Raw genomic sequence first — 12,954 nt, 5'->3', positions numbered from 1 at the left:
CATTTTGAATTGTATTCAAATACAAGTTGCATTCAAATTCACTTTTGTTGCTGGTTTTACGCCAACTATATTAACATTCCAGCAAATACAATATTGTAATGAAATGATGATTTATGTTAGTTTACAACTTACATTGGCATACTTGTATTTTAAATAATGTTTGCGACCCTTACACTTCTATTTTTCATTCCTACCTTCGGTAGGGAAGATTACAAAAGCGTGAATGATATTGCCATCTTTTACACATTATCAATACCGGTTTGTTATACTTATTATTATCTTTCGTCGTCTGAAATTTGAACACACCTTAACTGATTTCCAAAGCATATTCAGGAGTGATGTTTTGCAAGAAGTCAATGATTAGTAAAGATTACTCACTCTTAACAAGAAAATGTAACCAGTTTTGACAATTTGAATTGTCACTGTCATTTATTTTCAGGTTTGAAAAATATTAAAAAATGTAGTTTTAGATCATTTACGAATGAAATGTTATTTCTCCGCACTTTTTCTACGATTTGGTGTTTTTACACCACTTAACTGCGCATGTCGGCATTTTTCCGCGTAAATTACATCATGACGGCCATAAATGGCTGACAGAATGGCTTCGTTCAATTTCAAGGCGGTGAAATATCTATACTTATCTATGCAAGAAGTAGGTTAAATAAACTTGAAAGGCATGTTAAAGCAGAAAATTCAGTCGTTGAAAGAAATGACCTAAAAAATAATCAACTTCGGGATATCTTTAAGTGTGTTTAGTCACAGTTTAAGCTACAATTAAATTTCATAAAGTATATTTACATATTTTTATAATATACTGTAAATTATCAACGCTAAATTAACATAATCTCCTAAGCCTGAATAATCTTTGACATTATTATTCATTGAGGATATAATTATAGCTGTTATAGGATAGGTATAATTTTGGATTTAAAGAAGAAGGATTAAAAGTGAGGTGAAGTATTTTTGTTTTCTGGCATCTGTGGCTTTTTCACTGGGGTATTCAAATGCTGTAAGGGTTCCAGATACGATTTTCGTTCAGGTAGATATTTAAGTGTCGGTAGAATAGCCTTCTCATAATTACTTTGTCAATTTCTTTAGATGAGTCTTGTATAATAACAATCCTTTTTAAAAATAAATACAGTATGACTTTAAGTCAAAAATAAAACCTGTTAGTAAAATGATATCGCATTTTATAGCAACGAAATAAAGTCAAACTTGATTCACATATTTCAAATATATAAATCCTATAAAGCTTTTGTGAATCCGCGACTACTGTCGAAGCCATCCGATTTTACAAACGACATTTTTTCATAAAATAAATGGAAGATGAAATGAAATATATTTTCTCGTTCAACAATTTTATGGCTCTTGAATTACTTACTTGAATACTTTGATGAACTCTTTGTAAATATACTTCTATCTAATGCTGTCCTGTTCTAAAAATGTATGATACAGAAACGATGTAAGTACGGCGTTATAGCTTCGTCCTCGAAGATAGCTCTGTCTGTAACCGACTTTACTGTAGCACTGTAATCCTGTAGAGCGGATTAATACATACGTATTAGGCGAACTGCATATATATTTTTATATATAAAATTCTCGTGTCACAATGTTAGTTATCGTACTCCTCCGAAACGGGTTACCGATTTTGACCAAATTTTATATGCATATTCAGTAGGTCTGAGAATCGGCTATTATCTGTTTTTCATAACCCTAAGTTGTTCACACTTAACAGTTTTTTATTTATATGGCAACACAACGTTTGCCGGGTTAGCGAGTATTTTTATAAAATTGAAGTAGCAAATGGCCATGTAGTCTACGTTGATCAATCTAAATTATTCTAAATAAACAGCTCCATATAGAACAACGGTTCTAATTGAAGTCGATCATATGTGTTCTCACTTCTGAGGACTAAGTTGGTAAACGTTTACCATCTTAGTCACATTATGATATGTGCTAACATATAAATATTCACACCCATCCGTTCATAACAAGTACGTATTCATCTTATATATAAAATTCTCGTGTCACAATGTTAGTTACCGTACTCCTCCGACGCGGCTTTACCGATTTTCACCAAATTTTATATGTATATTCGGTAGGTCTGAGAATCGTCTACTATCTATTTTTCATACCTCTAAGTGATAAGGGTTGTTCACCGTTAACATTTTTTTTATTTATATGGCAACACAACGTTTGCGGTTCAGCTAGTATCATATATATTCAGTACTTACAGGCCGAATATCATAAAAAAGATGGACTGCACGCTCGTTAGCTTTTTGCAAAACACTCGCCAATTCTTTTAATCCATCAATCACTTTCTGGTCCCTTAATAAACTTTTTAACCTTTAAAACTTTATACATTTTGCGCAACTTTTCTTTGTATCAACTAATTGCCTTGTAGATCGGGGATCCATTAGTGATTGGGAGACAGGAAAGATGATCCCGAAAACCAAAACTTTCGTTAGCAAAAAGAATCTGGAAGTATCAGGTACAGAGACATATAATAATATCTAGTTAGACGAAATAATGTTTTTAGCAACAAACAACTTTTAGTTGGTCGTTAAAAGTAAAGTAATTGTTTGTCGTAAGTAAAGTTTTATATTTAATTGGTTCAAAAAGGTTGCAATCCAAAATGCCATTATTTCTTAATAGACAAACCTTTCTAACGTAATGAAGGTGGTAGAACCCTTTGTGGTTTGACTCCGGCGGCACCACCGCCACACCTATTTCTGTCTTATAACAGCAGTGTTAGGCGCTGCTGTGTTTCGTTTTGAAGGGTGTGGTAAGGGAGACATACTTTTCCGAGGCGTTCCAGCTTAGTCCTCAGGGGTAGCGGCGCATCTGTGGCCAACCTCAGGTAGAAATATCTAATTCTATCTGGGGTTGATCACAGATGTCCATGGGCGGCAGTAGCCACTTACCACCAGGTGGACTGCACGCTCGTCTGCTACTCCTATATAATAAAAAAAAAATACATTGGTTCATTGTGCAGAGGATTTCGATCATCTGGGTCTGGGTGTTTGTGTACATGTCTTGTACTAGACATTACTATGTTTTTTTCCTAATTGTAGTACGTAATTTTCTAGTTATCTAAATATTTTTTCTAGTACACGGGAACAATATGTTGCATACCTATGCTTACTTTTTGTGTTGTATTTATTTTGTTACTATGTAGTATTGTATTGTACTGTTGGTACATATTGAAGTAAAATGTATACTACTACTCTTCTGAGACTAGACGACTTCTGAACCTATTTAACTGTTTAAATAAAAAAGTTTTATAAATAATACATTAGTAGGTATTAGTACCAGTGATAGCCTAGTGGTTAAGAAACACTGCCCCTCGGTCGAAGGGTCCTAGGTTCAAATCCCAGGCTGATTTTTCAAAATTATGTGCGTATTAGAAATTAATTATCACTTGTGGGCGCGCCGGTAGGTAGATCTACAATGGTATTTCGATTCAACTAATTTAACCAATATTTATAAAAATATAGTTAAAATAATTAAATGAATAAGCGTTAATGCCACCATAGTAACAATAACACCCAAGCAAAACACCAAACAGTTCAGAGCACCACCGTGCCGTGCCCACTATTGGACAACTTCTGATCTGTTGACAGTTGCGCGCCCCTTTTTTATACCATGATACAGGTAGCCAATTGTTAATACGGAGCGGTAGTTCGAAATTAATATCATGTGATTTTAAAAACGGAATATTTATATATATGAAATGAAGCATTCTCCCACACGGCCATTCTGACGAGCAGCCGTTACGGCTCGCGAACAAAAGTTTAAAAAAATCAAATTCAATAATATTAAAGAAGTGGATAAACTACTTTAGATTCGCGGATAATATAGTCTCAATTTTAACCACAGAAGCCAAATCTCATGGTACACAAAACACGTAACTTTAATTGGTTAACCCCATAACCGGTGTCTAATAGTGTAAATAAATGGTCGTGTCACATGAAAAGAACTGCCAAATCACATGGCTGATGTCAAGTCACATGACATCATAAATTCGCTAAGTCACATAGCTTACGTACATAATTGATTATTATCTGAAAAGAATTGCCAAATCACATGGCTGATGTCAAGTCACATGACATCATAAATTCGCTAAGTCACATAGCTTACGTACATAATTGATTATTATCTGAAAAGAATTGCCAAATCACTTGGCTAATGTCAAGTCACATGACATCATAAATTCGCTAAGTCACATAGCTTACGTACGTAATTGATTATTATCTGAAAAGAATTGCCAAATCACATGGCTGATGTCAAGTCACATGACATCATAAATTCGCTAAGTCACATAGCGTACGTAAATAATTGATTATTTCCTGACAAGAATTGCCAAATCACATGGCTAATGTCAAGTCACATGACATCATAAATTCGCTAAGTCACATAGCTTACGTACGTAATTGATTATTATCTGAAAAGAATTGCCAAATCACATGGCTGATGTCAAGTCACATGACATCATAAATTCGCTAAGTCACATAGCGTACGTACATAATTGATTATTTCCTGAAAAGAATTGCCAAATCACATGGCTAATGTCAAGTCACATGACATCAAAAACATTCGTTAAGTCACATAACGTACGTACATAATTGATTATTCCCTGAAAAGAATTGCCAAGTCACATGGCACTCGGGTTATTATCAAACATGAACATGACTGTTGGCCAGACAATCATCGATATGCAAGACAATCCCGATAACACTGAACTTACAATCCACATACCGTTCCAAAGTTCGCAGGTACTCAAGAGAAACACAAAGTTTTTACCAGATTTTTGACTGTCGATACTGTCATTGCTTCACAGGGTTCACAGTCATCTGACATGTTCAAATAGTTTACTTTCCATAGCACATGTTCTCGTAGTCTGAAAACACATTACATTATATGTATAGTCAATAATTATATACGATATAACGAGAGAGCTCCGCGTTTCGTTCATGGTTTGAGAGTAAAATCTACAGATCTTTTCGTTTGGCTCGCTTAAATCTATGGCATAGTCTTCTGCATCGCCAAACGTACACTGGGTAGACTCCAGATACCCTTGAGAATATATTTCCCGATGTGTAGTTCTTCACGATGTCTTCCTTTACCGAATTTGTTATAATGTGTCTGACTATCTCAGACAGGATTTCTTGAAAATCATTAATGCCTTTTAAGTCAGCTCATTTGACTATGACAGAATTTTATAAGAAACTATTCGAGACCTGCTCAAAACCATGCACGAGTGCTTTTCTTATTTCGAACTGTAAACAAATAAGCTGTAACAAGCATAAAAATAAAAAAGTAAAAGTTAATTTCAAACCGAAAAACCTGATGTCTACAACACAAATGTGTGAAAATAATAATAAAGTGAATTGTCACGTTCAAAACAGTTTTAATGTCAACTTTACATACAGTAAAGAAAATATCAGAGCAGCAAGTACTCCGTGGTCGTTATTCTTAATAAAATATTTAAAATACTATTGCCTTACCATAACATGAGCTATAGTTCGCACCGTTCATGTGATGACGTTAAATGCCAACGAAATAACACTCTGAAGTCCACAGTTACATTACAACGAAAACCAGGTCATTAAACGTAAAAAGTTATTGGAGTCATCCTACCTTCATTATATTATTTACCTTATATCATTTTACCTTTACCTTGAATTTTACAATTACCTTCGTTTGTGCGATAGGCATTGCTGCAAACAAAGTCTTTACCACACAATAATGATCACACATTGCAGAGTCCAATTTGACAGTAGTGTATGTACTCTTGTCTCTGTTTCTTTTTGCAGTATTCGATTTTTCGAATTTTATCAGAACTTGCAGTAGGTATATAATTGCTCGTCCGAACCTGACTTTGACTTATAAATCTGCAAAGATATACATTTTAATTAGTAGAATAACAAACAGCGGTCGAAACAGTATGAACACAAAATAATAACGAATATTTTCTGGTATGAACCGCGAGTTCCAATACAATATCTGATAATAATAGAATTACCTACTTCAATTTAATATAACACATACGTTAAGTATCTGTTATCACCAGAAATTGTGAATAACTTCCAAAAGTTATTGTAATTAACCATTTGAATAATAAGTATACCTACAAATACCGTTATTTCGTCCCGTATTGATTTATACATAATATTCGCTCACACACAAAAACTTTAAACCAAATTTTAGAAGTAGCAGACAAGCATGCAGTCCACCTGATGGTAAGTGGCTACTGAGGCCCATCAATATCTTCAACACAGCAGAGCCTAACACTGCTGTATGGTATTGGTATTGCCGGACCATAAAAGTTTCTACCACCTTTATAACCTTTATCTGCTTGAGTGTAACGACGACAAAATTATGAATAGGAGAAAAACACGCCGAATTGTTTCGTATAATATAAATATTGCGTGCGTGAATATTCTGAATTTGTTATATCCACAGCCGTATATCTAGACGTAATGTCGTCATCTACACAGTTACAAAACTAAATAAAATAACAATAAACTCCTTATGTCAATGAATAATTAAAACATTTAGATTGTTAGCTAGATTACATGATGGTATAGTTGACTTACCACTGTTAAAGTATTCACTAAAGGTACCAACATAATACAATTTCACACGTAAAGTCTAGGATCGTGATGTACGTCATCTCGAAAGGTATTATTTACTATGACACAAAATAAGAAATAAGATCCAATAACAATTTAAACTACTGTAAAACAAGTTCAAACTTTAAGTTATTATTAAAAATACTTGATCGCCTCCGAGCGAGGCTAATGAATTGTCTTTATTAAATTAAACCTTTAAACACATTTGACCGATCAAAATGCTTACAGATTTGCACCATTATAGTAACTGTTTTTTTTTTTCTACAGTCAGCTAAGCTTCGATTCTCTTTACTTCTGCAATTTTTAAAGTGAATAGCAAGTAATAGTTACACATTATGTCACAAAACAATGTTAAAAACACAGAAGACTAAATGTTTATTAATAAGTTATAACTTAATTCACCTTTTTTTTTGCCTAGTCCAATACACCATTTGGGGTGATGCGAACGTTACCAAACTCCTTTTCTTCAGCTTTACCTTAATGTATCCTTCGCAACTTGTAACCACCAGAATCTAAATGTTACATTTTCATTCAATTTTGGTCCACGTCTACGGCCATCACAAGTCAAGTGTTGTTACAAAACCCCCAATAAGCAGCTTTCATTTTAGTTACAGATTCTGGGAACAAGCGCTAGGTAAATATTATTAGATAGCATCCTACTAAAAATGACAAGCGCTGGTTGAGAGTACACCTTTCAATGAGCACAATACATATCTCACTATCACGGTGTTCCAGGTGAAACTAGAAATAAAACTTACGAAATTCACGGGCCATGGAATTGCGATGGCAAAAAGTATGCTACCTGATTTATCAAACCTTTTACTTCAATAATAATCTTCATTGTGACTAGTTTTATTTTAAGACTGGGAGTTTATTAAGAATGTTAAATGCATTACAACGAATAAGTACATACAAAAGGGTAGATATCAGAACTTGTATTCACAATCGTAAAATATTTTTTTGCAGCGCAATAATTTAAAACAATATGATCGTTATTCATTTACTTATTTAGCATAAGCAAGCATCGACTCTTAAAGAGTTGATATAAGCAACGAAACTGTGAAAAGCATAGTTGAAATTACTCGAAGATTTTAAAAACCCAAAACATTTCTAAACAAATGTCGGTACCTACGAGTGTGATTGTTAAATTTTTCGCGCATAACCAAATATTTTCATATTAATGATTCTTATAATCTTTAACAACTTTCAAACAGCAAAATCAAAAATATAAAAACCATTGGTTTGATCATACCGGAGCGCCAATTGTTCGCCAATGAGTCTCGGCGCCAATGAGTCTTAATTACGTAAACGGTTAACATGGACGATGCTAACCACCTTCCACCTCCTCAATTTTCATACCCAAGCTTGCGGTACCCAAGCTTGCGGTTGTTTTCACACGCTTGCTAAAATAATGCACATAAAATTATTACAATATTTAGACAAACCGTACACGTTACTCACGCAACCGGTTTCATCATGTGTTTCACACACAGCTCCTCCAATGTCGAAGGCCTTGTCAATATCGCCTCCATTGCGCGTCCCAAACTGTCGTCAGGAGTACAGCCACCATAAATTCTTCCGTTGAACACTTCCTATACACGCGGTTGATTATCTTCTGTTACCGTTACTTTAAAACTATTACGTAATAAAAGGGCGTATCCTATCCCGATTCTGATGTGGGCGCGCCGGTAGGTAGATCTACAATGGTATTTCGATTCAACTAATTTAACCAATATTTATAAAAATATAGTTAAAATAATTAAATGAATAAGCGTTAATGCCACCATAGTAACAATAACACCCAAGCAAAACACCAAACAGTTCAGAGCACCACCGTGCCGTGCCCACTATTGGACAACTTCTGATCTGTTGACAGTTGCGCGCCCCTTTTTTATACCATGATACAGGTAGCCAATTGTTAATACGGAGCGGTAGTTCGAAATTAATATCATGTGATTTTAAAAACGGAATATTTATATATATGAAATGAAGCATTCTCCCACACACTTGCTTAAACGTTGAAGGAAACATCGTGAGGAAACCGTCCGAAAGGTATTGACCGATCGAAGGTCGATTTCCGCTAAGTTCGTTTCATTGTTAGTAACAGTTATTTAAATTTTGGGGTTTTCTAGAAATCTTCTAGGTTTAGCCGAAGTTATTTTTTTCCAATGGTTATAACCGAAGCTTTCCCTCGGACACTAGTTATTAAAATAAATTCAAAAAAGAAATAGGTAATTGAAAAAGCAATCAAATATTATAATAATTTAAACTTTAAAATTACAGTTATCTTGAAATCTAAATCCGTATTAATTTTTTTTATAAAGATTATTGAATAAGGTACAGAAGAGATAAGGTTGAAGGATATCTTTGTAGTTGTAAAGTTAAAGTTTCTGTAAGTCGGATGTTGATAAGCAACGGTGGCCTTTAACTTAATTCAGAATATCCAAGTTGTTGCTTAGTCCGGTCCGTCTTGCAAAGATTTAAGATTAGTCTTAGTTTTGAAACTCGTAGGGCTGACCAATTCGTCCTTATATAGAAATAGTCCCTTGCTGTAACCCTTTTAAGAGCCCATCGTTGGGAATCATGTCCAACTACTGTACATGGGCCTTTCCATAACTCGGAGAAAAGTTTCATTCAACATTGTGGAACTGAATATAATGACCGAATTTAAAACAATGGAATTGAAAAAGCGACCGAATAATTGCAGTGAAATTAAAGTAATAATTTAATATAATTGTGAACATTAAACGAATTATTTGGTGAATAGTGGTCCGAATGTAATTTCAGTTTACGTGAAATTATTATTTGTAAAATAGTGACTTAAATAATTATGACGTGAATTTTAAATTATAAGCACCATTATAGTATGTTCGAGTTCCAGATTCGATTCCTGATCAGGCAGGAGAACTTAGTTGTATTTAGATACTTGGCTTTAGTTCTTTGGGTGGTAGGGCCAATATGTTTGATGGAAGAAGTACCACTCCTAAACCTTCTTTTTTGAGTGAAGCGGCTGCTTTACTACACTGCAACGTAAAAAAATGTTAATGCCGGCTGAATCATACAACAGGCGGCCTTCTTAGTCCTCAGGAATGGCAATGCTTGACTGATTAGCTTCAGTTAGATCCCCAGTTTCAAAAGCAGTGGATCAATGACCTTACCTTACCCTACCTTACGGACTGCATGCTCCTTTGCTTCTTCATGCTTATAAGAATCACTACTAAATATAGAACAATATGAAACACTCGTTCCATCGGCAATCAAACTTGTGTGTTCTGTGCATATCGCGTTAGATTGAGCGTTCACGTCTTGTTTGCAGCTAATATTGGCACACCTTTGACCTACTTATATCGCTGTTTTGGAATATTCTGCGGGGCTTTCAAATATCCGAGATTTCTATCGCTTTTTATATAGACGTAGCGAGCGTTCAGACATTAAGTGGATGCACGATGACTGCGCTGTTTGAACTTGTTTGCCGATGAGCCAATTCAAAGATCTGGAATTGTATATATCCTTAACAAAAGTAGAAAACGCAGTTCATCTGATTTTAAGTGAGAATCACATGATGAAAGAGTGTCCTCGAGTCCTCGGGACATTGTCCTGTAACGTTTGAGTCCTTTCAAAAGTTAACAACTTTATTATTTCACTGTGAAACCCCACCACCGAACTCTGCTGCTGTGTTCTAACGACTGCAAGTGTCGCATGCAGGGCTTAACTCTAATTTTTTATTAAATCTGAAATCGATTATGGCAATTGTGCGGCAGCGACCACTACTCGGTAGGTCCACCTGACGCATTCAAGGTTCTATAATATCAAGAATCACAAATTATATGCTATTTATTAATCTTGTGCATCTGCTGCATATCGTAGTCATCTATTTGAACAGTATTGTTCACCTGCAACAGCTTGAACACTGTCCTTAATTAAGCTCTAACCGCTTAATGAAGCGAGTACGTTAAGACCAACTATTTAAGTTTTTAATCAATCTCCCCACTTGCGCCGTACCATTATGAAAACCACAGGTGGCGTCGCCAGCCCTGGTTTAGTTAATTACGTCTCGGGTTCGAAAGGATTCTCTAAGCAGATTAAATTCAAAGCGTCTTCATTTCATTACCGCAAATTATAATTTGAGGGATCTCGTTATTTCATAAATTTGTTGATGAAAGACGCCCGCGCTGTGACGTCACGGCCTGTTTTGGCAAGATTATTCCGGATCCCATTAATGTGATTTGCCTTTGATGTCGTTATAACTTATCAGATTTTTCTATTTGGGACTTTATTTTTATTTCTCCGAATGATGGACGAATGGAAGTTAATGGACGAATTTTTTGCAAATTGTTTTGTTTGTTAATTTTTATTTCTGTGTAATTTTACCTATTCAAATGAAGAGTATTCATAAAAGTAATAAATAATACCCTTATACTAAACTGATTTAAGTACTTTGATTGTAGTTTATGTTTTTCATATTTAGATTGATAAATAAAATAATGATAATTGGGATTTACTTGTTTATCGTGTCTATACATAGTAGTTAACATAATTGTATTATGAATGAACTATCCCAGAATTTATTGAGGAACATAGTTATGTTTCGTCTATTATATTTAGCGATGTCTTAATAATTTGGATTTAAACCGCATCTTTTTTCCACAGGAAAACCGAGGACCTGGAGGATGAATTCAACACCATCCCGCTGAGTGTGAACGGCGTCCACAGCGCTGGCAACGCTGTCTAGTCGCCTGGGGGAGATTGCACACTGGATATATTTGGAAACATCATGCTCAACTAGACTACTGGCCTCAACTTCAACGTTTACAAGCTTTTTGTATGAAAAAATTCTTGGATGCTCAGAAATTTCAAGCCCTGGACTTTCATCATCTATTGGATTTTAAAGCATCTGGACTTACATCGTCGCATACAAGATGCTAGTCAACTTCCAAATCTTCTACTTCTCCTACAACTTCCAAAATCTACTTAACTTATACATTTTTTAAATCTTTCAAATATGGACCTTAATGCTCAAAGTCTACGAGTAAGTTTACGCTCATTTTTGTAATTTTCTAAGTTGAAGAAGTAGTTTGACGAATTTTGAATGCTTTGAAGAGAACATATTCAGAATTCTTCGTTCATAGAAAAGTGTTAAGGACCCCGAAGAGCTCTTTCAAGCGGTGCAAAGACTTTACTTGGTCTTATTTTAAGCATTTCTATGAAAAATATTTTGTTTAAAAGTATTCAAGAATTGTATGTTGAAATGGGTAACGATTAAATAATAAATGTCGAAATATGATATCAAAATGCATCATATCATCAATCGTTACGTTAAGTATATTTAGATTGGGGTTTAATTGATAAGATTATGGCCTGGTTATTTTCCTTTTACGTGAATACCAAATGGTAATTTTAGTAACGTGTCTTATTTAAATTATTTGTCATATCCTTTCTGAAGCCACGTTCCAATAATATGAAGCATAAATAACTCCCACCCGCAATATTGTCAAGCCCTCAGGTAAGAGATTAAAGGTCGTAGAACTCATTCACATGTCTTTTAACAGCCATTTAACGCTCTTGTATTCTGTCTGTATGTATATTAGGGTGGAGCGACGTTGTATGGGATTTTTTTTTCTTTTTACGTTGGAGTTCTAATAGTGCGGGAAATATGTATCATACTAAGAGATTAAACTGTGATTTTTTTTTAATTTTTTGGATGTCATCTTATGCCTCCGCCTCGCTGTCAATAATTGATAAAAAGTAAAAAAATGCTATTTACTTACAAAGGCTGCAAAAATATTCGAAATATTTTTTTAATAATTGCAAAAAAGGTGCAAAAGTAAGAGAATATGATTCTACTTTACTGATCATTAACATATAAACAAAGAGCTTTGAAGTAGGTACAAAAAAATTGATAATTATACCCTAAAATCTGTTTTTGCCTCAAATTTGGTCATTTTTGATCGAGACTCTAGTTTTATTTTTATTAAGTCAATGGATTAATTTCGGGCACAATAATGTAGATGAATCTGTTGTTATCATTTACAGCTCTCTCGACAACTTCACATGTTGTATGGATGTGATATGGCAGCGTAGGACCCCGGTCCAGAAGTGCAACCGTTATGGTGGAAAAGCAAATGATGTATAGTCGCTCTTGAAATAGTTGGGTAACTCCCACCATATTTATCGGTATTATAGATAGTTACCCCAAAGTCAATAGTTACAATATTCTCTTGAGGAATTATTGCATGGGCAAAATAGCCGACGATGGCGCACTCTATTCCTTTGGTTAAACCAGAATCAGAGCTGCGTAAGTGGTGTAAACAGATCTGGG

General features: G+C 34.6%; 1 protein-coding gene across 1 annotated transcript in view; it reads left to right on the top strand.

Annotated features, from left to right (window-relative positions):
- Positions 1 to 12,214, top strand: part of LOC140747991 (uncharacterized) — a 167,213-nt gene extending 154,999 nt beyond the window's left edge. Inside the window, exon 9 of the mRNA XM_073080669.1 lies at positions 11,286 to 12,214. Within this exon, the coding sequence (XP_072936770.1) occupies positions 11,286 to 11,367 (82 nt within the window). The 3' untranslated portion in view covers positions 11,368 to 12,214. The remainder of the gene's footprint in view (positions 1 to 11,285) is intronic.
- The last annotated feature ends 740 nt before the right edge of the window (positions 12,215 to 12,954 follow it).

Source organism: Epargyreus clarus, unplaced genomic scaffold (assembly GCF_041222505.1).
Source record: "Epargyreus clarus isolate Ecla_fem2 unplaced genomic scaffold, WU_Ecla_fem_2.2 ptg000015l, whole genome shotgun sequence".
Classification (NCBI taxonomy): domain Eukaryota; kingdom Metazoa; phylum Arthropoda; class Insecta; order Lepidoptera; family Hesperiidae; genus Epargyreus; species Epargyreus clarus.
Note: the sequence above shows the minus strand (reverse complement) of the source record. Positions and strands in the feature narration are given on the sequence as shown.